Source organism: Monopterus albus, unplaced genomic scaffold (genome assembly GCF_001952655.1).
Source record: "Monopterus albus unplaced genomic scaffold, M_albus_1.0 scaffold242.1, whole genome shotgun sequence".
Taxonomy (NCBI): Eukaryota; Metazoa; Chordata; class Actinopteri; order Synbranchiformes; family Synbranchidae; genus Monopterus; species Monopterus albus.
Genome location: NW_018128122.1, coordinates 367523 through 387029, shown reverse-complemented (window position 1 = coordinate 387029; position 19507 = coordinate 367523). Strand labels below are relative to the sequence as shown.

General features: G+C 38.9%; 1 protein-coding gene across 1 annotated transcript in view; it reads right to left on the bottom strand.

The window, feature by feature from the left end:
- Nucleotides 1-878: 878 nt before the first annotated feature.
- Nucleotides 879-19507, bottom strand: part of LOC109971994 (protein kinase C alpha type-like) — a 130429-nt gene continuing 111800 nt past the window's right edge. The window contains exons 15-18 of the mRNA XM_020620573.1: nt 16283-16363; nt 14596-14703; nt 12288-12428; nt 879-5888 (exon numbers count right to left, since the gene is read on the bottom strand). Of these exons, the coding sequence (XP_020476229.1) occupies nt 5724-5888; nt 12288-12428; nt 14596-14703; nt 16283-16363 (495 nt within the window). The 3' untranslated portion in view covers nt 879-5723. The remainder of the gene's footprint in view (nt 5889-12287; nt 12429-14595; nt 14704-16282; nt 16364-19507) is intronic.

Genomic DNA, 19507 nt, shown 5'->3' with positions numbered 1-19507 from the left:
AGACTTGCTGCTTTGATTGATATTTTGTCATCTGAGGGGAGGGTAATTAGAATGTTTCCTCCTACCAATACTTAGTTATGTGGGTATTATGCAACCTTTTAACCCTCTTTGGTACACATTTTGGAACAACGGGAATAACCACAGATGCAGCTTTTGTTTTATGAAAAATGAGATGAAGCATTTTTTTTTCATATGAATGTTATGACAGGTACAGTATTTGGTAAGGTGACAACTGGGCTAAGCTCCCAGAAAGTCAGTATGGTGTGTCAGTGTCAGTCTACTATCTTCCATTATGAAAACCTCTCTGTCTTCCCCATGCTGGACTCAAACTCTACCATGCAACCGATGAAGTGTCCTGGAACATATGCACAATTGACCCACCACCCTTGCATAAACTCACACCTTTGAACACACTCTCACTTGCCTCCATACGCATATGTGTTATAAGACAGTGGTGCGCTGGGTAGAGCAGTTGGCTCCCAACCGGAAGGTTGAAGGTTTGAATCTCGGTGCCTGCAGTCCACATGTAGAAGTGTCCTTGGACATGACACTGAACCCCCAAGTTGCCTGTGATGGTGGTGCGTATGCACACAGCGGCCTGGGGCCCTCAGCTCCAAACAAAATTTTGTTGTATGTGTTACAATGACAACAAAATAAAGCTGCTTCTTCTCCCTAAGATGCAACTTCATGTGATACCACTGACACATTGGTCAAAACAGATCATCATGCGACTTTCCCAGATGAAGGGAAACCCAGAGTCTGCACCAAATGGAAGCAACAATATATGTTTAAATAAAACATTAATAATATAATAATAATAATAATATAATGTGTTGATTATGTTTAAAGTCATAAAAACAAACAACTGTCCCGCATAAATATGGACCTGATTTTCCTTTTTTTTTTTAATTTGCATTATAATACATTAGGTACAAATGACACAATCAGTTACAAGGTATGTAGCTCCAACTCATTTTAAAGGTTTTAGGCTGACAAGGGGAGAAAACAAACACACACCATTTGCAAAATACAATATATTCTTCTTTTACAGTCTATGTAGATATCCACTGTAAGTCAATATGTACAATAACAGGACGTGAGATTGTAAATGAATAAGAGAGATTTAGACACCATGTTACTGTATGGGTGAAAAGATAAGGCATTCCTACACATCACTGAAGCTGTGGTCTGTATGGCCAAAAAGATGGCAGTTTACTTCAACTCTGTCATTTCACAGCAAACAGGACACAGCAGAGAGTAATGACTTACAATAAGGAAGAAACATGTTAAACAGGAGTGATCGAAAACAAACAGATACATACAGTATACTTAAACATATTATTGCAGACTGAAAAAAAAAATCACAACAGACCTTTTACTCAAAATATTACATTTAAGAAAGTTATGTCATTATTTTCAGGGCAGCCTAGTTACCTAAATCAAAAAAGATGTCAAATAAAATATAAACAAATTAAAACACCAAATGCATTTGGCTAGCTCCTTTCCCAAGGTGCACCAGGGCGAACCAGTAGAGAAGAGGAAAGGGTGGAATTGATGCCAACTGTGGTTGCAGTACGTGCACAATGCAAAAAAAAAAATCACCTGCTTTCCTGACCCGATGGGATTTAAAGGGTGAAAGGTGGAGGAAACTGTCGATAAGATGATGAACTGACTTGGCCCAGGCACTGAGGAGGGAGTAACAGGCAGAGTGACAGAGGACATGAGGGTGACAACGGGAGGAAGGGGTAGCTCAGTGTGACGAGGCACAGGTGTTGTTCTTCAAATACACAATCATCATCTACCCTTTCACTGATTTAACCCAGCCCTATCCATCACCTGCTCATTGTTCCTTCATTCCATTAATATCCTCCTTTGATATTGTTGATACATTTATTAAGTTACTCGCTTCATCATTCAGTTATTAATAGGCACAGGGAGGTAAAGGTAAAGCAAGCAGACACACAGGGAGGAGCAAAGTTGTAGGTTTTCACACTGTAAAAGTTCCTGGTGTCAGACAGTAAAATGTGCTTCAAATTCAGATTTACAGAGAATGATGGACTGGTTATGTGAACAAAGTGTGCAGAGTTTTCTTTAGAATTTTCCCTCATGAACAGTTTGAGATGTACTGAAACAGTAACAGAGTAAAATGAGTTAGTTTGACAAATAATTACAAATATATTCAGAGGAACAAATAGGAAAGAGATTAAGAAGATGTACATTTGTTCAAGTTGGGAAAGGCACACAAGGGGAGAGTATTCATTTGTTTTCATGCCCACACTGACTGTGTAGTGATACTTTGAGAACATTTCTAAAAAGAAAGAAAACTGGGCAGCAAGTCAGCAGAGTCTATTAAAGGGATGGCTCTCGACTATTAAGTCGGCACATACAGCGATGCATGTTAGGCTCAGACAAGGGCAGGACCATTGCTGAGTAAACTTTGGGTATGTACAATGATTATTCTCCTTCACTTCTATGAAAATCACTGTAGATGTTAAATCAAATGTGGCACAAGTTGAAATGTTTTTCAGACAGGCACAGGAGAATTTACTACCGTGTATGCTAAGTGGACTGTGAAATGGACTGGCGTTGTAAAATGTGGTATACTCACGGCAGCATGCTAGTATATGATACTGTATGTGGCTAACAAAGTGTATAGCAGGTGCAGTTTTAGCCAGGTCTCAGCCTGTACAAGGAGAAGTCATCCACGTGATCACAGCTAGTGCAATGCTGAAATTGTCGAGTTCTGGTATTTTCCGGGTTTGGCACATGCAGAAGGTTATATATGACAGGCAACAGACTAGGATTGCACAGGTGTTAGGAGCTAGAAACAGTTGTAATATTTTCTAACTACTGTGTATTAGTCGGACATTAATCTCTAATGTGATATATCCTTTGAAACATTCCTGAATTTCTTGAGCAGAAGCTGGTAGAATAAAAACAACAGCCTAAAATAAGCAGCTACAGCAGGGGGAAAAAATGACAAATTGACAACACAAGATTAAGATTATCCCATAAACCCCATTCATGAGACACTAGAGTGAGTGGTCCCACTGGCCTAGCAATGAGCGGCGCTTGTGAGTCACAACTCACAACCGATCCAGAGTAAGCATCCAACGGTGACCTAAATAGGCAAAGGCAAAAGGAACCAGGGCCATAATGTATAAAGATGAAAAGCACTGATCGAGAGCCAGTGACCAGGTCTCAGGAAGATATCATATCTATTTAAATTTATAATTTGTAATACTTGTTTTCAATCTAGTTATTTGGGAGGGTTAAATCACCGTATTCATCTTACTCACACAGTTTAACAACCTATTTATTGCAACCTTCAGTGTGTTTCTCTAAACTGGTCTAAGCTCTGCACTCCTACAGTAACCAGCCATGATGCATAATGGCCCACTTTAAATTTGGCTTTCTACATGCAGATCTGTGTTTACAGTGATACTCCACCCTGAATCTATCTTTTAAGAGTTTAACAGTCACTTGACCTTCAGTAACTCCAAACAAGCTTTAGGTGGGTTTGTAAAGAGCAGTGAACATTGTCATTGTCAGTGTGGTTTTAGCAAACTATATGTATATTTGAAATAAACTGTGAAATCAGAAGGCGCAGAAGTTGATTATAATGCAGGAGTGGTTCAAGACATCTTTTGGATGCTCTGACACTCTTTTTTTTCCCACAGCAAAATGATTGGAATCCACAGCAACCCCGATGAATTTAAGCTAACTGTGGTCAAAAGAAGGACAAAACAGGTAGAAACAACCATAATGGGTGTGTCTTACCTCTAAAGATAGAATTTGAGTGGAGCATCCCTTTAAAATTGGTAAGACTTTTGGGTTTCATACTTTGTAGCATGATCACATGCATGAATGATGCCTACCAACAGCATGCAGATACAGTTATAATCAGCAGCCGGACACAAATCCAATCAACACACAATTTGCAGAAACAAAATCACTGAATGTGATTAAAGAAATCTAAGAGGAAACAAACAGATCTGATGATAAATCTACCAATACAAGCAGAACATATATATATATATTTTTACATCTTGCTAAATCTGGATTTTACTTAAGACATTCAGCTGTTACAGAGTTGATCTCTACTGGGTCACATTCCTAGTTGTCTGATGTTTTACACATACAGGTATTGGTTTATCTAATGAATGTAATAAAAGCACATTCAGGTGTTGGTATAAAAACTGTAACTTGCTGTATTCTTTTAAAATAACTCATGATTATTTACAAAGGAGTTATATACTGATAAAAGATACATTAAAATATTCATCTAGTCTAGTGGAAAATTCTGTATGAAATCACAAAAAGAGGAGAATAAAAATTAAATGAATATAAAGACATTAAAAAATCAAAAATGGATTCAAAAAAGGTCCATATTTAACTGATAATTGTTGTGTTCTCTTCTAACGAAGGACATGTTTGTTCTCAGGACAACAAAGCGATGTCAGAAGTATTTCTGATTTGCAACTTCTACATCCAAGGAACCCGACAAATGTGTTTTATCTACACTCGAGGGCATGATACTGTATACAGTAAAACACAGCTAATACACAAGGACATCAGCTGATGTTTTGTTACAGTATAAAAAAATTAACAGTTTATTAAGATGTGCTTTAATGTTTCTGTGGAGACATCTATGACCAATAGGAGGCTTTGTAGTTATGGGCACAGAGTAAGACAGAGACAGTAGTTAACACTGACTAGTCTTAAAACATGACAAGCTGTAAACGTTTTAGGTTTGATTTTTCAAGGTAGATAGAAGACGTTCTGCCACTGCCAACGTACTAAACTGATGACTGTGTGTAAGGTGACTATACAATCTGCAGCTTAACAAGGGCTTGGAAATGTTTAGTATTATTTTAAAACCTGGTAAAATAGGGTGCTAATTGTGAAGCCAATTTAGGTTCTGACAAACCAAAACCCACCCGGGCACTCTCACACCTGTCTCACATATGATCATTTTACAGGCTGCATATTATTTAATTTGTTAGTTGAGTTGCTACACGCACTGGAAGCTGAGATTGGCCTCTTCATCACCATGAAATCAAAGGGGAAGAAAACTGTAAACATGATACAGGAAGCAGCGAATCACGAGGAGCTGCTTTAACACAAATCCTTCATATTACTGTATATATAGCATCGACATTGCCTTATGTGAATGTTTTACGGGTCATCAAATAATATCTATACTGTGATTGTTATCCACACAGAAACAAGCTGTGACCTACCGAACTGATCTGTAGACTGTAAGCATGAACAGTTGGACAGGCATCTCTTCTAGAATTAGTTAATCCACACCTTATGTGCTATTTTAGCTGAATGCTCCTTTACTATTTCACTGACAGGCATAGAGTATTTTAATTTAATCTGTTACTGTCATCATATACTGGCATAGATAAATCACGTTTGGCATGCTTCTGTCTCAGTGCTTTGGGAAACTTACAATAAAAACTGCAGGGGTAAGGAAGCACATCCTTTTCTACAGTCATCATTAAACTAAAGGAAATTCATTCTTGTGGTGGCCAGAAAGCAACCTCATCTTTATCATCTATACTGGCAAAGACACTGGACAGAGCAAATCTGCATGCCCTAAATTCCTGCTTATTAATGATATGACTAAAGGTTTATCATGGGTCAGTGTTAGGTTTTTGGTTGGTTTAAGTGGGTGGGAGTGAACACGGATCTTCAGGTAGGTTTCCTAATGCTTCTCATAGGCTGTTGTAGAGCGATGGGTGCACAAACTGCGGATTGATGAAAGAGAACCCTGCAAACTCGGACTGGTCAATGTTGGCGATAACCAGCTCATCTGGCGGTGTGAGCTGAGGCTGGGTGCGTGTGAAGAACTTGTCAAAGTTCTCTGCTGCTTTGCCACACTGTAAAAAAAAAAGGGAGACAGAGAAGAGGCATACTGTAAGTTTAGTATGCAAAATAATATGAACTGTGCTTGCAGAGTGAGTAGTCAGAAGCACGGAGATAAGTGTGCACACCTCAAATCTGAGAAGGCAACAGCCAACTGCATTTAGTAGAATTTATTTTAACTTCTTGGAAATGTTCACAAATGAGCCAAAAGCAAAAGACACACATGATCACAGTTATCATCAAACATCATTGTACATTATCACTGTCATAACCATTCGCACCGCCAACTAAAACGTGACAACTGTGCAGAGACGGAACAACAAGCTCATTAAAATACCGCCCGCTGGCCCACATAAAGGAGGAGGACGTTTCACACCTGATCCCCCGCTTTTCTCACTGCTGTGTGGGTAAAGCTGTAACGAGTAGGAAGCTGACCTCACATCACATGCTCTACATCTCATTCTTCTCCTGAATCACAACGCATCCTTCTGACTATCAAATCGCCACAGCTGTGAAACAGCAACACAGTTTCCAACAAACAAGGCCCAGGATTAATTCCATTAGCAGAAATGGTGTTAAGAACCTTTGCAATAAGACACGCTGTGTTTGCACTGACCTCATGATCTGCTGTGATGTAGCACTTTTATTTTGGCTCAGATGTGATACTGTATACACTGTGTGTACTTTTGTGTATTTGACCCCACCTGGCAAAACTAATTGTCTTACAGAAACAGCAGTAAGGTACAACAAGGTCACAAAATGATTAATTAAAGTGTTCATAAGAGGGAAGCAAGCTGTCAGTATTTAGCAAGTGTTTGAATATCAAAAGTGTTTTCATGTTTCTGAGATGAGATGATAATCAAATTAAATCAAAGACATGAAAAGTGATCATGTCACAGGGCAAATGAATTAACACTTCAGAGAATTTTTCAGCAAAAGAAGCTCCCTATGTAGACATGCTGTGTACAGTAGCTTCTAACACATAAAAATGTTTAATTGGGTAACATTCATAATTGTTAACATATACTGTAACTGCACTAGATTGGCGCTAGAGTAAGGTGGTACTGTTTCTTACCGCGCACACTGTTTACCCATTTTGTTTTTTGATGCATTGCCTTTAAAAGTGTGTACAGACTGTCTCTGACAACCATGTAATATCTGTGCAATTTTAATGCCAGGTAAGACTATTGAGATTTGAATTGACCTCTCCTATGTATTTAGACTAGAGCAGTGGTTGTAGAACTAGAAGACATAGAGTGCATCAAATTGATGGTGCTCATGGGCGGAGCCAAGGGGTGGCAATGGCCGCCCCCACAATCTGATCAGCCAACTCTCGAGCCAGCACAGTGTCTCACTTTTGCACAAAATAAATAAACTGATTCTTAATAGTGTATGGTCTATTCTTTCATAGAACCAGTGGTTTAATTTACTTTTTACATGAATTTCAAATGTGCCATCCGTCTCTGAGTTTATGTCCCAGCCTGACCACCCTGTCAGAGGTTTTCTAGATCCACCCCTGATGGTGTTGTGTAACTGCTTGAAGTGATTCTGCTCCTGCTGCTCAAGGCTGTCAGCATCCCCTTAGGATTAGCTTTAGTAGAGTTTACTCTTAACGCAACATCCTGGACAGATTTGTCCAGCTTTAGTCACACCCAGTGATGGAGCCAAATGCCATGGGGTTCAAGCACAAGAGCTGATTAAAAAAAATGGTAAAAGCAACCATAGCACTTTTGGCACTTTTGTTATAGTAATAAATATCAGGGCTGTTGTTTCTACAAAGGCAACATTTCACCAAATGATCCATCAGACATTCAGGCACTATCCACAAACAGTTTGAAACATTGCCTAAGGTAAATTAGTTTCCAGTTTTGACAGTAACAGAAGGGTGGATGTATTATTGTCATCAACAAAATGATGAAAAAAATTCAATGACAACTTATTATTCATGACAAAAATGAGGCTAAATGTATTAAATGTTTTTGCCAACAAATTAAAACTAAATGATAATGTCATAGCATGTGGGCGGTCACTGAACTAATGTGTCTGTTATTGAACAGAAGTGAGCACAACACAACAGAAAATCGCTGAGACACAGATGTTTCTAAGGTGTGTGTTTATGTATGCAGTCTTTTTTAACAGGTCCTCCCATGATTGCTTTCACTGACAGGTGATGTTTGCTCCAAGCCACTACTACCCTGTCAGACAGGATAAAGAGCAGGACACACTCTAAGGTAAGGAGAAAATGTGGCCATGTTTGTGTGTGTGCTTGCATTATCCATGAATGCACTCTTTCTTTCCCAAACAGCACATACCTGATGGGTAATTGGCAAGATCCTTCAACCACTATGTCTCTATGTACCTTCTTCAATCCATCACTGACCATCCATCGCTGAAGTGAAGCGACACAGCTTTCACTCTGACAATTGCCATTGCCAACATGATCACACAACCCTCCTTGGGACAAAAGGCCTCTGCTCCCAAGAAATACTCCGTGTGTGCAACGCATATGTGTGCTGAAGCTTCAGCTGCTACTGACAGCGCAGAGTCTTTGGGAATATTAACAAACACACTTTCTTTCTTTCTTTTGAAACACAAATTGTGTCAACAAAGACCCTTGCGAACCTTAAGACTTGTTTGCAGGAGGAGTGGGACAAAATTACACCTGACACACTTAATCACTTGGTGTCCTCAGTCCCTAAATGTCTTTTAAGTGTTGTGAAAAGGAACGGCAACATCGCACCGTGGTAAACACTTTACTGTCCCAAGTTTTTTTGGAATGCGTTGCAGACATCAGAATTGAAGTGGGTGTTTATTTTGAACAAAGAATAAAACTGATATCACATCAAATAATGTAGTATTGTTTTCAATGTAATACAGGACATGATTTAAAAATCACTACTTTCAATTTTAATTTTGATTTTACATACCATCCCAACTTTTCCTAATTTGGGGTTGTATTATGCTGCTGATACAGCCCTGCATCCACGGCGACATAGTGTCCTACATGGGTTTTTGACCTACTTTCTCTCATCTTTAATCCCTCTCTCCTTCTGTTTCTCCGCACACATACAGATGTGCACGACTCTGCACTCAAGCATATTAAAAGAACACAGCTACTTAGGATGATAAATGAGCATCTGCCTCCATTAGGGGTTGTGCTGAGACACTGTCCCTCTCCCTGAAGCTACTAGCATGGGAAGCTCTTCATTCCTATCAGCATCTCCTGAGAGCTATGATTTATTTTGTTGAATTGTTAGCTTGTCATTAGCAGTGAACAGCTTGCAGAAGGGCAGTAGTCATTTCTTAGCATCTATTTTATGAACGTTTAACAGAAAAAGAGACTTTAGGTGGGGAGTGTGGGAGTAAAGTTTTTCGTTCACTGAATCCAGAGCCACTGCTTACTGTGCAGAGAGCTAAAGATAAAACTAGGACCGTACATGACCTTCAGTGCTTTGGCTATGCTCCCAGGAATTAAACTGAAAAAAGAGGTAGTTCAGAACACCCCTGGTCCTGCTTTAACCCAATCTGTTCAGAAATGTACTGATTTTTATTTCAAATAAGGAAATAAGTAAGTAAACAGAAAAATAAATACACTGTACACAAACTCAGAATGCTCCCTCTTATGTCCTGTAAACTAAACAAGCAGACAAGCTCAGTCATGTTGCAACAGTCTGTGCCTCGTTTTTTTTTTTTTTACAGCTATAGTGAGTCAGAACTCGACCATCGCCATAGATTTTGTTCTGTGTGTGTGTCCATGTTTCCCATCAGGCGTGCACAACCCTTGCTTGGACAATGTACCAGAACTTCTGTGCAGTGACTAAGCCCTCCCACTCTTCCTTGCCATGCTGTCCTTCCTTTATTCGCTATCAATTAGCCACTTCCTATTTGACCTACTTTTTTGCTCCTGCTCTGCTCCCATCAGCCATGAAGACTACTGGTCATCCATAAGTGGGTGCATAACATGTGGTCATTGAGTATTTTGTACTCTCAAGAAATACCTGCAGCAGACGGCTGCACAGTGACGCATTTCAAATATGGATGAACACTGACCAAACCCGCCCTGACGCTCATTCTACCACACAGACTGTGTCCTCTGTGCTGTCTCAAGCCCTGGTTCAATAGATACAGATGGTCTGACTCTCTCAGCTGGGTGCAACCGGCGTATTGATTGCAATTCCACAGCTATCACAGGTGAATGAAGTGAGACTGAGCAGGGATAGATGCACAAGGAGAAATGAAAGAGGAGCGGCTCAGAGAGGCAGGGTTAGTGGTGTATGATGACAATCATTTGGTGGTAATAGACTCAGAAATAGTGTGCTGGTTTACATGGCATAGTGAGATGAACCCGGGTTATGGTGGTTACAAGGAGCATTCAGCAATGTTATTTTACTCAATTTTCACCTCTTTGGTCTTTCACCCTTATCTGCATCTACAACCCATGCAGGCATGCACTGTGCAAAGAACATGCATGTTTGCATGCATCCACCACCCTGCAACGTTAGCATGGACAAACAGACAAAAGAACAGAAGCTCTACTCTCCCCTGCTTATATCGATTACCCCCAACACGCCAACAAAATCTTCTGCAGCAAAGAGACAAAAGAAATCTTCCTCCTCTGCTTTTCTCGGTCTCTGTTAACCTTCACTTTCTTTCTCACACATACACACACAAGCACACACAGCATGTCCAGCCACCCCAGCACCTCCACTCAGCAAGCGACTACATGAAAAAAGAGGTCAGGATTCACCTTGTTAGAGGAACTGGAGTCCTTCAGGGTTAAAACAGAGAAGAACTACAGTATGTAAAATGAATATATAAGGGACACGCACAAACACACAAGACAGTGAGAGACCTACTTCATCTCCTGTTGCCTACAGCCTCCTGTTTTTTTTTTAAACAGCATACTATATTTGAACTTTGTATGAGTATATTTGTGTGTGTTGGTGTGTACAGTACATCCTTCTATGGTCAGGTGGACAAATTCATTCATTACAATCATTGGGAGGACATTTCAGCCAGTCCTCGGAACTTCAAAAGGCAGTTTGAGTGTTAATAAATTTACAGAATTAGGTTTAGATTAGGGGTTAATCGTAGAGTTGGTGATTCCTTCCAGAAGCATTTTCTGTTAAATTTCTTGAATTTCTCTTTTCATGCTGATGGCAATGAATTCAATAAATGCACAGACAACATAAAGAAGAAAATCCAAAGGTCCCCATCTTCAGTTCGCAGATCTGGGCGGGTAACAGCATTTGAGAACTTTACAACTAAAAGAAGTTGGATGCTGCAAGAAGTAAAATCAGAATTAACATTGCTGTGGTTTTTAAATGACAGCAACAACCGATAAAACAAAAGGGGCTGAAAAGTGATGCCATGGTGGCTGTATTTCTGCTGGACAGGCAATTATCAGTTATTATTATCATATTATCAGTTTTGTTTTATTTGGGGCATTTGTTATTTTCCTGAAATCTGTAAGTAGGAGTCAGGCAGTACACGTTGGCTCTGGAGAGAAGTGGGAGCCAAAGGGTGGGATTTGTTCAGCTGGCTGCTTTCAAAATCAAGCTTCCTCTTGCTGGTTCTTCCAGGATCAGGGTAAGGTTTAGTTATTTAGTTGTGATGGTTAATGTCAGATTAAAACCAACATGATTGTGTGTATATATACCAAACTGAGATGTTAATAAAAACCTCCTCATAAAATGTGACAGGCTCCAATTGTACAGAGTGGTACACAGAGATAAACATTTTGTGGAAATCTCATTTTATATATAAATAATATTCCAAAAATATTCAGAATATATCATAACTCATAACTAACTTTTATCTGTACTGCTACACTATGCACCATCTGTTTAATTTCATTTGAACACTGTTTACTTAACACATCAACCACAATATACCTCATACTGTGTGCACACTGTTTAACACTTCAGTATATGTGCATATAAATTGATATAGGAGGCAATACTGTAGACAATGTTGAATTTTAACAACACAACCTCCTGGTTTTAATGAGAAAGGTGTTTGAAGAAATAACAGCTGGGGAGGGTTAAAGATTTTACATGTTCTTTAAAACTCCAGTCACAAATGTAACTATTTTCAGATAGCCTACAGTATTTGGCCTAAAGCAGCATCTATAGTGATCTCACACGCCCTTAAAGTGGATCATATCATTTCCACTCACTGACATGAGCCCACAGCTTAAAGTGAGCAACAGCAGTGCACAGACTGACTTTACCTGCTGTCAATAATGCCTATAACGTTAGCGACAGCATTATGACATTATAACTGCTCGAGACTTTGCCCTTGATCAATGTAATTATAGCAAGTGGTATTCTACTTAATTAGATTAGGAAGTACAGTATAAATTACACCTAAGCGTATTTATTGCTTAAACGGTGTGTGTTGAAGGAACTTACCGTTTTGGGTTTGAAGGGCGGCTGTATCTCCCTGTTCGCTAGGCGGTCCCAGTCAATACGTCTGAAGAAGGCATGTTCTCTGATGTCCCTCTCTCCCTCAAGGCCACAGCCAAGGCGCTTGGAAGGGTACCTGGTCATCAGCTGTTCACAGTAAGGAACAAAAGGAGGACATGAAGTTAGAGTAAAGAGATGGAACCATTCTGAATCATAGATGAGATTCCACTTATACCCAAACCTAAAAAAATGCAGAATGCATGATTCTCATTAGTTATTTAAAGCAGTCCAGCTGTTTCAAATTAAACAGATCTTGTCTTTCTTCCATTTCTCAGGTAAATTGAGAAAACCTTCTGCAATCCAGAAAACCATGAACAGCAATGAGTGTTTCCATCTATATTCTAGGTCAGTAAATGGGAGCTAAACATAAGGGTGTACTAAAGAGCAATATAATAGTTTTTTCCACTCTGCCTCTGCTTGTTCTCTGCTGCCACTTCCAGTCCTGCTGCAGACAACATGAGGACTGTCTGCAGTTTGTTACAAAGCAAATCCCACAGGAAACCAGAACCAATGAAGCAACCTATCCTTGTTAAATTATGTAGAAGCCTACCGGTGTTATTTATCAACTACTTATTACTTACATAAAAACTTGGCTGTCTAAATAATGTATCAAAAATTACAAGTAGTTTAAACGTAAGGAGAACACACAGGCGCTTTCACACTTCCTGTCTAAAGGCATTAAACCAATAATCACTGACTGGCTGCTTGTCTTTCTAAAGGTGTTTTTGGAATATCACCTGATATTATATTTACATAGATACATGTATATTGCATATCCTTGCTAAGGAAAAGAAAGACATTGTCTGGAGTATTGACAATCCAATTCTACAGTGAAAATATATACAGAACTCTGAAGCAGAGGATGTGCTGTACCAGACAAAATCGTATTTGTATGTGTTGTTTATTCCTCACCTACTCAGTCACCTAAATCGTATCATAAACTCTAGGTTATATATTGGAGTAAATTTTGTTTTATGTATGCAAACATGCTGTAGGGACTCAATCTAAATGAGCCCCATTCTTCTCAATTCAACTTTCTTAATAACTTCTCTGTACTTATGAACAGACTGGTAAACAGACCAGCGTTTTCTCAGTTGTCAGGTTGTAGGAACTTCTGTTGGTATGCAGACAGTGTGCACAGATGTCAATGCAGCTGTATCGTTGGGGTTTATCATTCATTTGATTGGCTCTTTAATAACCAACTACAGACTTTACACTCATATCAGTAGGTTTCCTATTCCCATGCTGCATTCAAATGTTGACTGCCCACTTTCTGGTGAAACTGATGAGCCAAAAAGGTTGGTACAGAAAGAGAAGATGTTTTGTTAAATGACTGATATGACAGTTAAACTCCCTTACGTGGGATTTCCTTATGACTATCCACTTTTTACATACCGCCAGTGTAACTGTTCCCATAGTCCAGATTTAGTTAGTTTTTTTATGACAACTTCACTACTGCATGAGTGCCAAGCGTACAGAACAATATACTGTGTTTTATAGATTACTTTCTGTAATGTGCTCTGAACAAATTACACACCTCCCTGTTCACTACCCAAGGGCAATATGAAAATGGTAAAGACAAACATCTCCTACTTTTATCTGTTATGCAGCTGAATATATATTAGACTTGTGAAAAACAAGCTTTTGGAAAAAAAAACTATAAAAACACATTACAAGCTTGTCAAAAGTACACTGTATGACCTGATATGTTTCACTTTAATATTTTAATAATGCAAATGTCAAAGACACGGGACCTGAGTGGAGGAGGAGAGGAACCTACCAGCTGAATTCACAAACACTACTTAAAAAAAGCCCACTTCATTTTCACAACAAATTGAGCTAGACGTGTTGCATCTACCTTTGGAAGACTAAGAAAAGCCTTACAGCAGTCTGTAACATGCCCTGTCAGCCCTAGAAGGCAAGGCTTTTACCTACAAGAAGTTCATTTACTTTGGCTCCAGTGAAGAGCTAGAAAGACACAGAGCTTAAAGTGCCAATTTACAGGGCTTTCAACCCAGGTGGGAAAAACTTCTGGGGGAAATGGTGCCAGTTAAAATAAGACAAGAGGCAGGTTTTATGTCATGTCAGTTTACATGCATTTTGAAGAATGTGTCTGTAAAATAGAAAAACAAAATTAAAAGACCCTTTTATGATGATCAAACTGATTGATCCATCTTTATGCTTACAGATTTAGCTTTAACCCAAAAACTGGGGTAAAAGGATTTTTCGAGGACAACAAATAACAACTACTCACCCCTTTGCAGATAGAAACAGCTTCTTTGGAAAGGGACTTGGGGTAGGACACATTGCGCTCCATAATGGACTGAAACAACTCATCTTCATCCTCTCCATCAAATGGAGGCTAGTGACAGAGGAATACAATATTAATATCATCTTTGCTGGTTTTTCAACCATTTTCACATAGCGGATATGTAAGTGGTTGCTCTTGTTGGGTTATTGGTGCAAAGTAAAAACCTCTTTTTACTAATGAATAAAGTGGAGCAAGGCAGAAAGCAGGACACCACTTAGACAGAACAGGGTGGACAGAAGAAGAATATGAGAGAAAAAAGACAGAAGACTGAGAAACAAAGACATGGAAAAAGGAGAGAAAACAGCAAGTAACAATGGTGAATTTGTGTAAGCAAGTTTTACAGGAAGACCTTGTCGGGCAAATGGAGTGGATGACCCAGTTTTTTCCCTCCTCACTGAGTGGTTATCCTCAGTAACTATAATGTGGGTGTTTTGACAGCCCATAAAATGAATTATTCCTCATTTCCACTCCACTGGCCCCTTCTGCTGGAGATAACCTCTGCTTCATGACCCCTTTACCTGATTTCACACAAGACAGAGAGAAGGACTGAGGAAGGAAACATCTGGATACTGTAGATAAAAATGTTTGTCATTGGTATAGCTACTGACGGACTTTGCCTTTGGGCCTTTTGGGGGTCACTTCAAAAATAACTTAATGTAATTAATGTCTTAAGTCATTACAAGCCATGTGTTGTAAACATGTCTTAGTAAAGCCTGTGAAAAAATCTTTTTAATGTTCTTAATGTTTTTCAAATGAACAACTCAGATTTGTCTTGAAGCAGCTTTCATTATGACCATACTTTAAGCCTTGGCTACATAGTAAAGCAAAGCTGTGAATGTGATTTAAGGTATCAACCTTAAATGTGGTCTAAGGTTGATACCAAAAACCTCATTGTTCAGCACAGACTGTAGATACAGGTGTCATCATAAAAAGCTAACATTACGCTAATCTATGAAGACGTCACATTGTTGCAGAGTAACCACCCACCTTCAGGCCATGCTGGATAAATAAACCACAAAGAAAGAGTTTAAGAAAAAGGAGGTAGCTGTTCAGGCCCAATTTAATCTTCTTTAATCAGTGCAATTAATCGTTTTTCACTACATGCCTAGCTTAATGCTCCTCCTCAGGAGCACTCCTAACATTATTCATGTAGAATACCAGCATGTCCTCGATCTCTAGACTTGGTACATTTGATTCCAAAGGGAGCTTAAGTGTGGGGATAATGTGGCTATGAGCAGTCTGTGGGCAAACCTGAGTGTGCAAAGTGACTGACATAGTACTGTATAGCTGGTAATTACATAAGTACCATTGTCTGTGTGTGTTGGTGTGTGTGTGCACTTGGTATTACTTTCTGAAGACTGAAATCTGTCTAGGCACTCCCACTGTAGGGACACAGCCTTGTGGGGACCTGATGCTGGCCCCAGTCATGTAACTCATTAAGTTTTAAGGCAATGACCTGGTTTAAGGTTAGCGTGAGGTTAGGGTTAGGTTCATGTTAATAAGAAGTAGGCAGCTCAAGGGGTTAGGGTAAGTCACCAAGAAATGAATGTAGGTCAGTGTAAAGTGCCCACGAGGAATAAAACCAAATGTGTATTGTTGCATGTGTGTTTACTGTATGCACACCACTCACCTCTCCTGCCAGCATTTCGAAGAGCAACACTCCGTATGCCCACCAGTCTACAGAGCGGCCATATGGCTGATAAGCAATGATCTACAAGGAAGAGAAAATGTTCAGAAGGTTAGTGTAACTCTAATTCAATTTCTGCATCTGAAAACAAGACAATACAGACATCAGATAAATTCAAAGAACCTTTGGCCAGTTTTACTGTTGTAATCATTGGATTTGGAAACCAATGTCCAATGATCAACAAAATAAATACATAAATGAATAAATAAAAAAATAAAATTAAAAAAATCCAGTAATATGCAGAGCTTGGAATCAAAACAAACTGCTCAACTTCAGTCTGATTTGAGCAGTCTCAATCATTAGAAAACATATGTGTGTCGATATGGTGAATACTTAAAAATGTATAGCCTATTACTTGGGTTTTTATTTTCTTTCACTGGATAATATTGAGTATTTATGTTAACACGTTTATATTGGTACAGGCTGGTTTTCAAAGTTACACATGAAAATATGTCAGTTGGCAGCGAATGGGGCATCATAAGGCACGTATTCATGATAAACTGACATAAAACCTATGACATGTGCCATCTGTCTGACTCACACCATACATGTGCTCACTTTGGACTTGCAGATTAAATATGTAGCTAATCACAGATTCTCTAAATATTTCAGTGCATCGTTATCAATTACTACAAATGTAACCACTTACTCTGATACATCACTGGAAGAATCAGTACAAAACAAGATACAAAACATTGTTCACTTATAATGTCCTGAATACACACTGTGTAATGTCATTCAGTTTAACAAATATCTTGGTGAATTCAGCTCAATCAGCTCTCCAACAAAAGTAGTAAAGACATAAATATGCCTTTATGCTTGACAATGCTGTAAATCCACGACAGAACAGCTTCTGGAAGCCTCTGCAATATACTGTATAGGCACACTGCCATTGCATGACTTATTTCCATATAACTCAAAATGACAGTTCAGCAGTTCTGAATGATCAATGATTATGTGATTTCAAAAGTTGTTTGCAAATTGTTCTTTTCTAAATTTTCTGGCCAACTAGTAACTGTGCCTTAAAATGCTAAAAACACATGCATATTACACATGACAGAAGCCTTGAGAGTCCTGTTTAATGCACTTAGAACACACAGACCACTTGCTTGTTTTCCACTTACATACAGTGGTTAGACTCAGACAAAGAAAATATATAAAGCAAGAGTGTGGCAGTAGCTGTGACTTGGCATAAAAGTTCAGTGATGCCTAAATCACCTACATTTTAAATCACATGCAACAAAACTACATTTGCCATGGCTGCAAAAATTTCTGACCAGATGTGACTATTTGGCCTGTGGATAAGAACTAGATGAAAAAAATGCAAAAAAAAAATCACGTTTTATAATTTTATAAGACACAAACCAACAAAAAAAAGTTCTCATAATTACGTGACTGAAAAAAAGACATTTTCACAAAAAATAAGTTCAAAACAGGACTTAAAAAATAGAAGCCTTTGTGGAAAAAAACTCTTACTGCTATGTGTTTACACATTTGGAAGGGCTATCCTGACTTTCACATTTAGTTAAAATCCATTTGTCCAACTGTTCTGACTTGCATTTGCCATGCGAGGTCAGTTTTATTTTTTTAGAAATCTATACTGGCCAATGAAATAATAGTATATCCTTAAGTAGGTCAGAGAGAAAGACGGGATGAAGCAAGCCGCAGGTAAGGAAGAGCTATAGAGGGTATAAAAGGGAAACAGTTGCTATTGGGGTGTTTTTGAACTTTTCCTCAATAACTCTTATACTTTGAAACAGACTGCTTAGACTTTGAGTGATTTTTGACAGCAGACAGAGAACTATGTGAGTGAGAACTGGACCCTGACTGGCCCCAGGAAAAGTTCTCCCACAAATGTGCATACATACCATATGTATTATCCAAGCACATATATTACGTTAAGACCACACATTCATGCACGCACCCTCACACACACAATAGACATACAGGACAACATGGTGCCCCATACACATAATGAACTTTAGGTGTGTAAAAGCAGTTCTGTCAGGGTTCTTTAACCTTTCCTGCACACGTGCATATCTCTAACCTAGTAACGCACATATACAGCACACACATGCAAGAACAAACTATATATAAATAGACAAAAACTGATATGCAGATACACACATACATATTGCATGCACACATCAGTGTGCCTACTGTAGGTGTGTGAAAGCAGATCTGTCCTATTTTACTGTATGACCTTAGCTGCTTAAGACTTGACCTCTGCTCTGTCCATGGCAGCCCACATACACACACATCTGGACAAACACCTCCAGCTCGGTACTCTATTGTCATGATGTTGTCCTGAGGTTTGACGGGAGCTGGCTGGACATCTATGTGTTTCCATCATGCATATGTATGCACATGCACTAATGTGTCTTTAAATGTCACTATAATTCTGAGACTTGCAGCACAGTAGCAGAAAGCATTTACAGTATATAGCCCATATTTACATGTCACAGGCTGTGACTTGATCTTTTTTCCACTATTATTTTCAGATTGACACGAGGCTAGACGATGCTAATAATCAATAATAATCTATTAATAACATGTTTTTTTTTTTACTGACTTGTTATTTTTTTGTTTTTATTTGTTCGGTAATGTGTTCTTTCCTTCCTCACTGAGCAGACCTGGAGGCCAGACTGTATGCTAGGGATTTGGAGGGCCAAGCCAAAAGAGTGGAACAACTCCAAAAAGAAAGTAAAGTTAATACACCAAACACGTCAATTATTAATGACCAGTAAAGTAGATTTCCCTCTCATTGCAGCTCATCTAATCTCACCTCATGATTTATATAGGTATTTGCCTGAATGTTTGAAGCCATGCAGTATTTATTCCCTCATTTTTAATAAACAGAGTTCAGCACCAGCCTGGCAGAACTGGGAAATAAGCTTGGAGATGCAGAGACAAAGGCACCACAAGGTAAATGAACTACATTCATATATTATAGTTACATACATCCAACATACATGCAATAGATTCTGAATGAAAAGTAGAAGTCTCCAGGTCATGGTATATCCAAAGTTGCTTCCGGATTGCGAGCGAGAGCAGACGTGTTTATTGCTTCACTGTCTGTTCTATGACTTTTCACTTCTGTTCTTTTCATATTGTCAAGGCTTTGAGCTCTGAGCAAAACTCTACAACTACTAAAATGCCTCCAAAAGG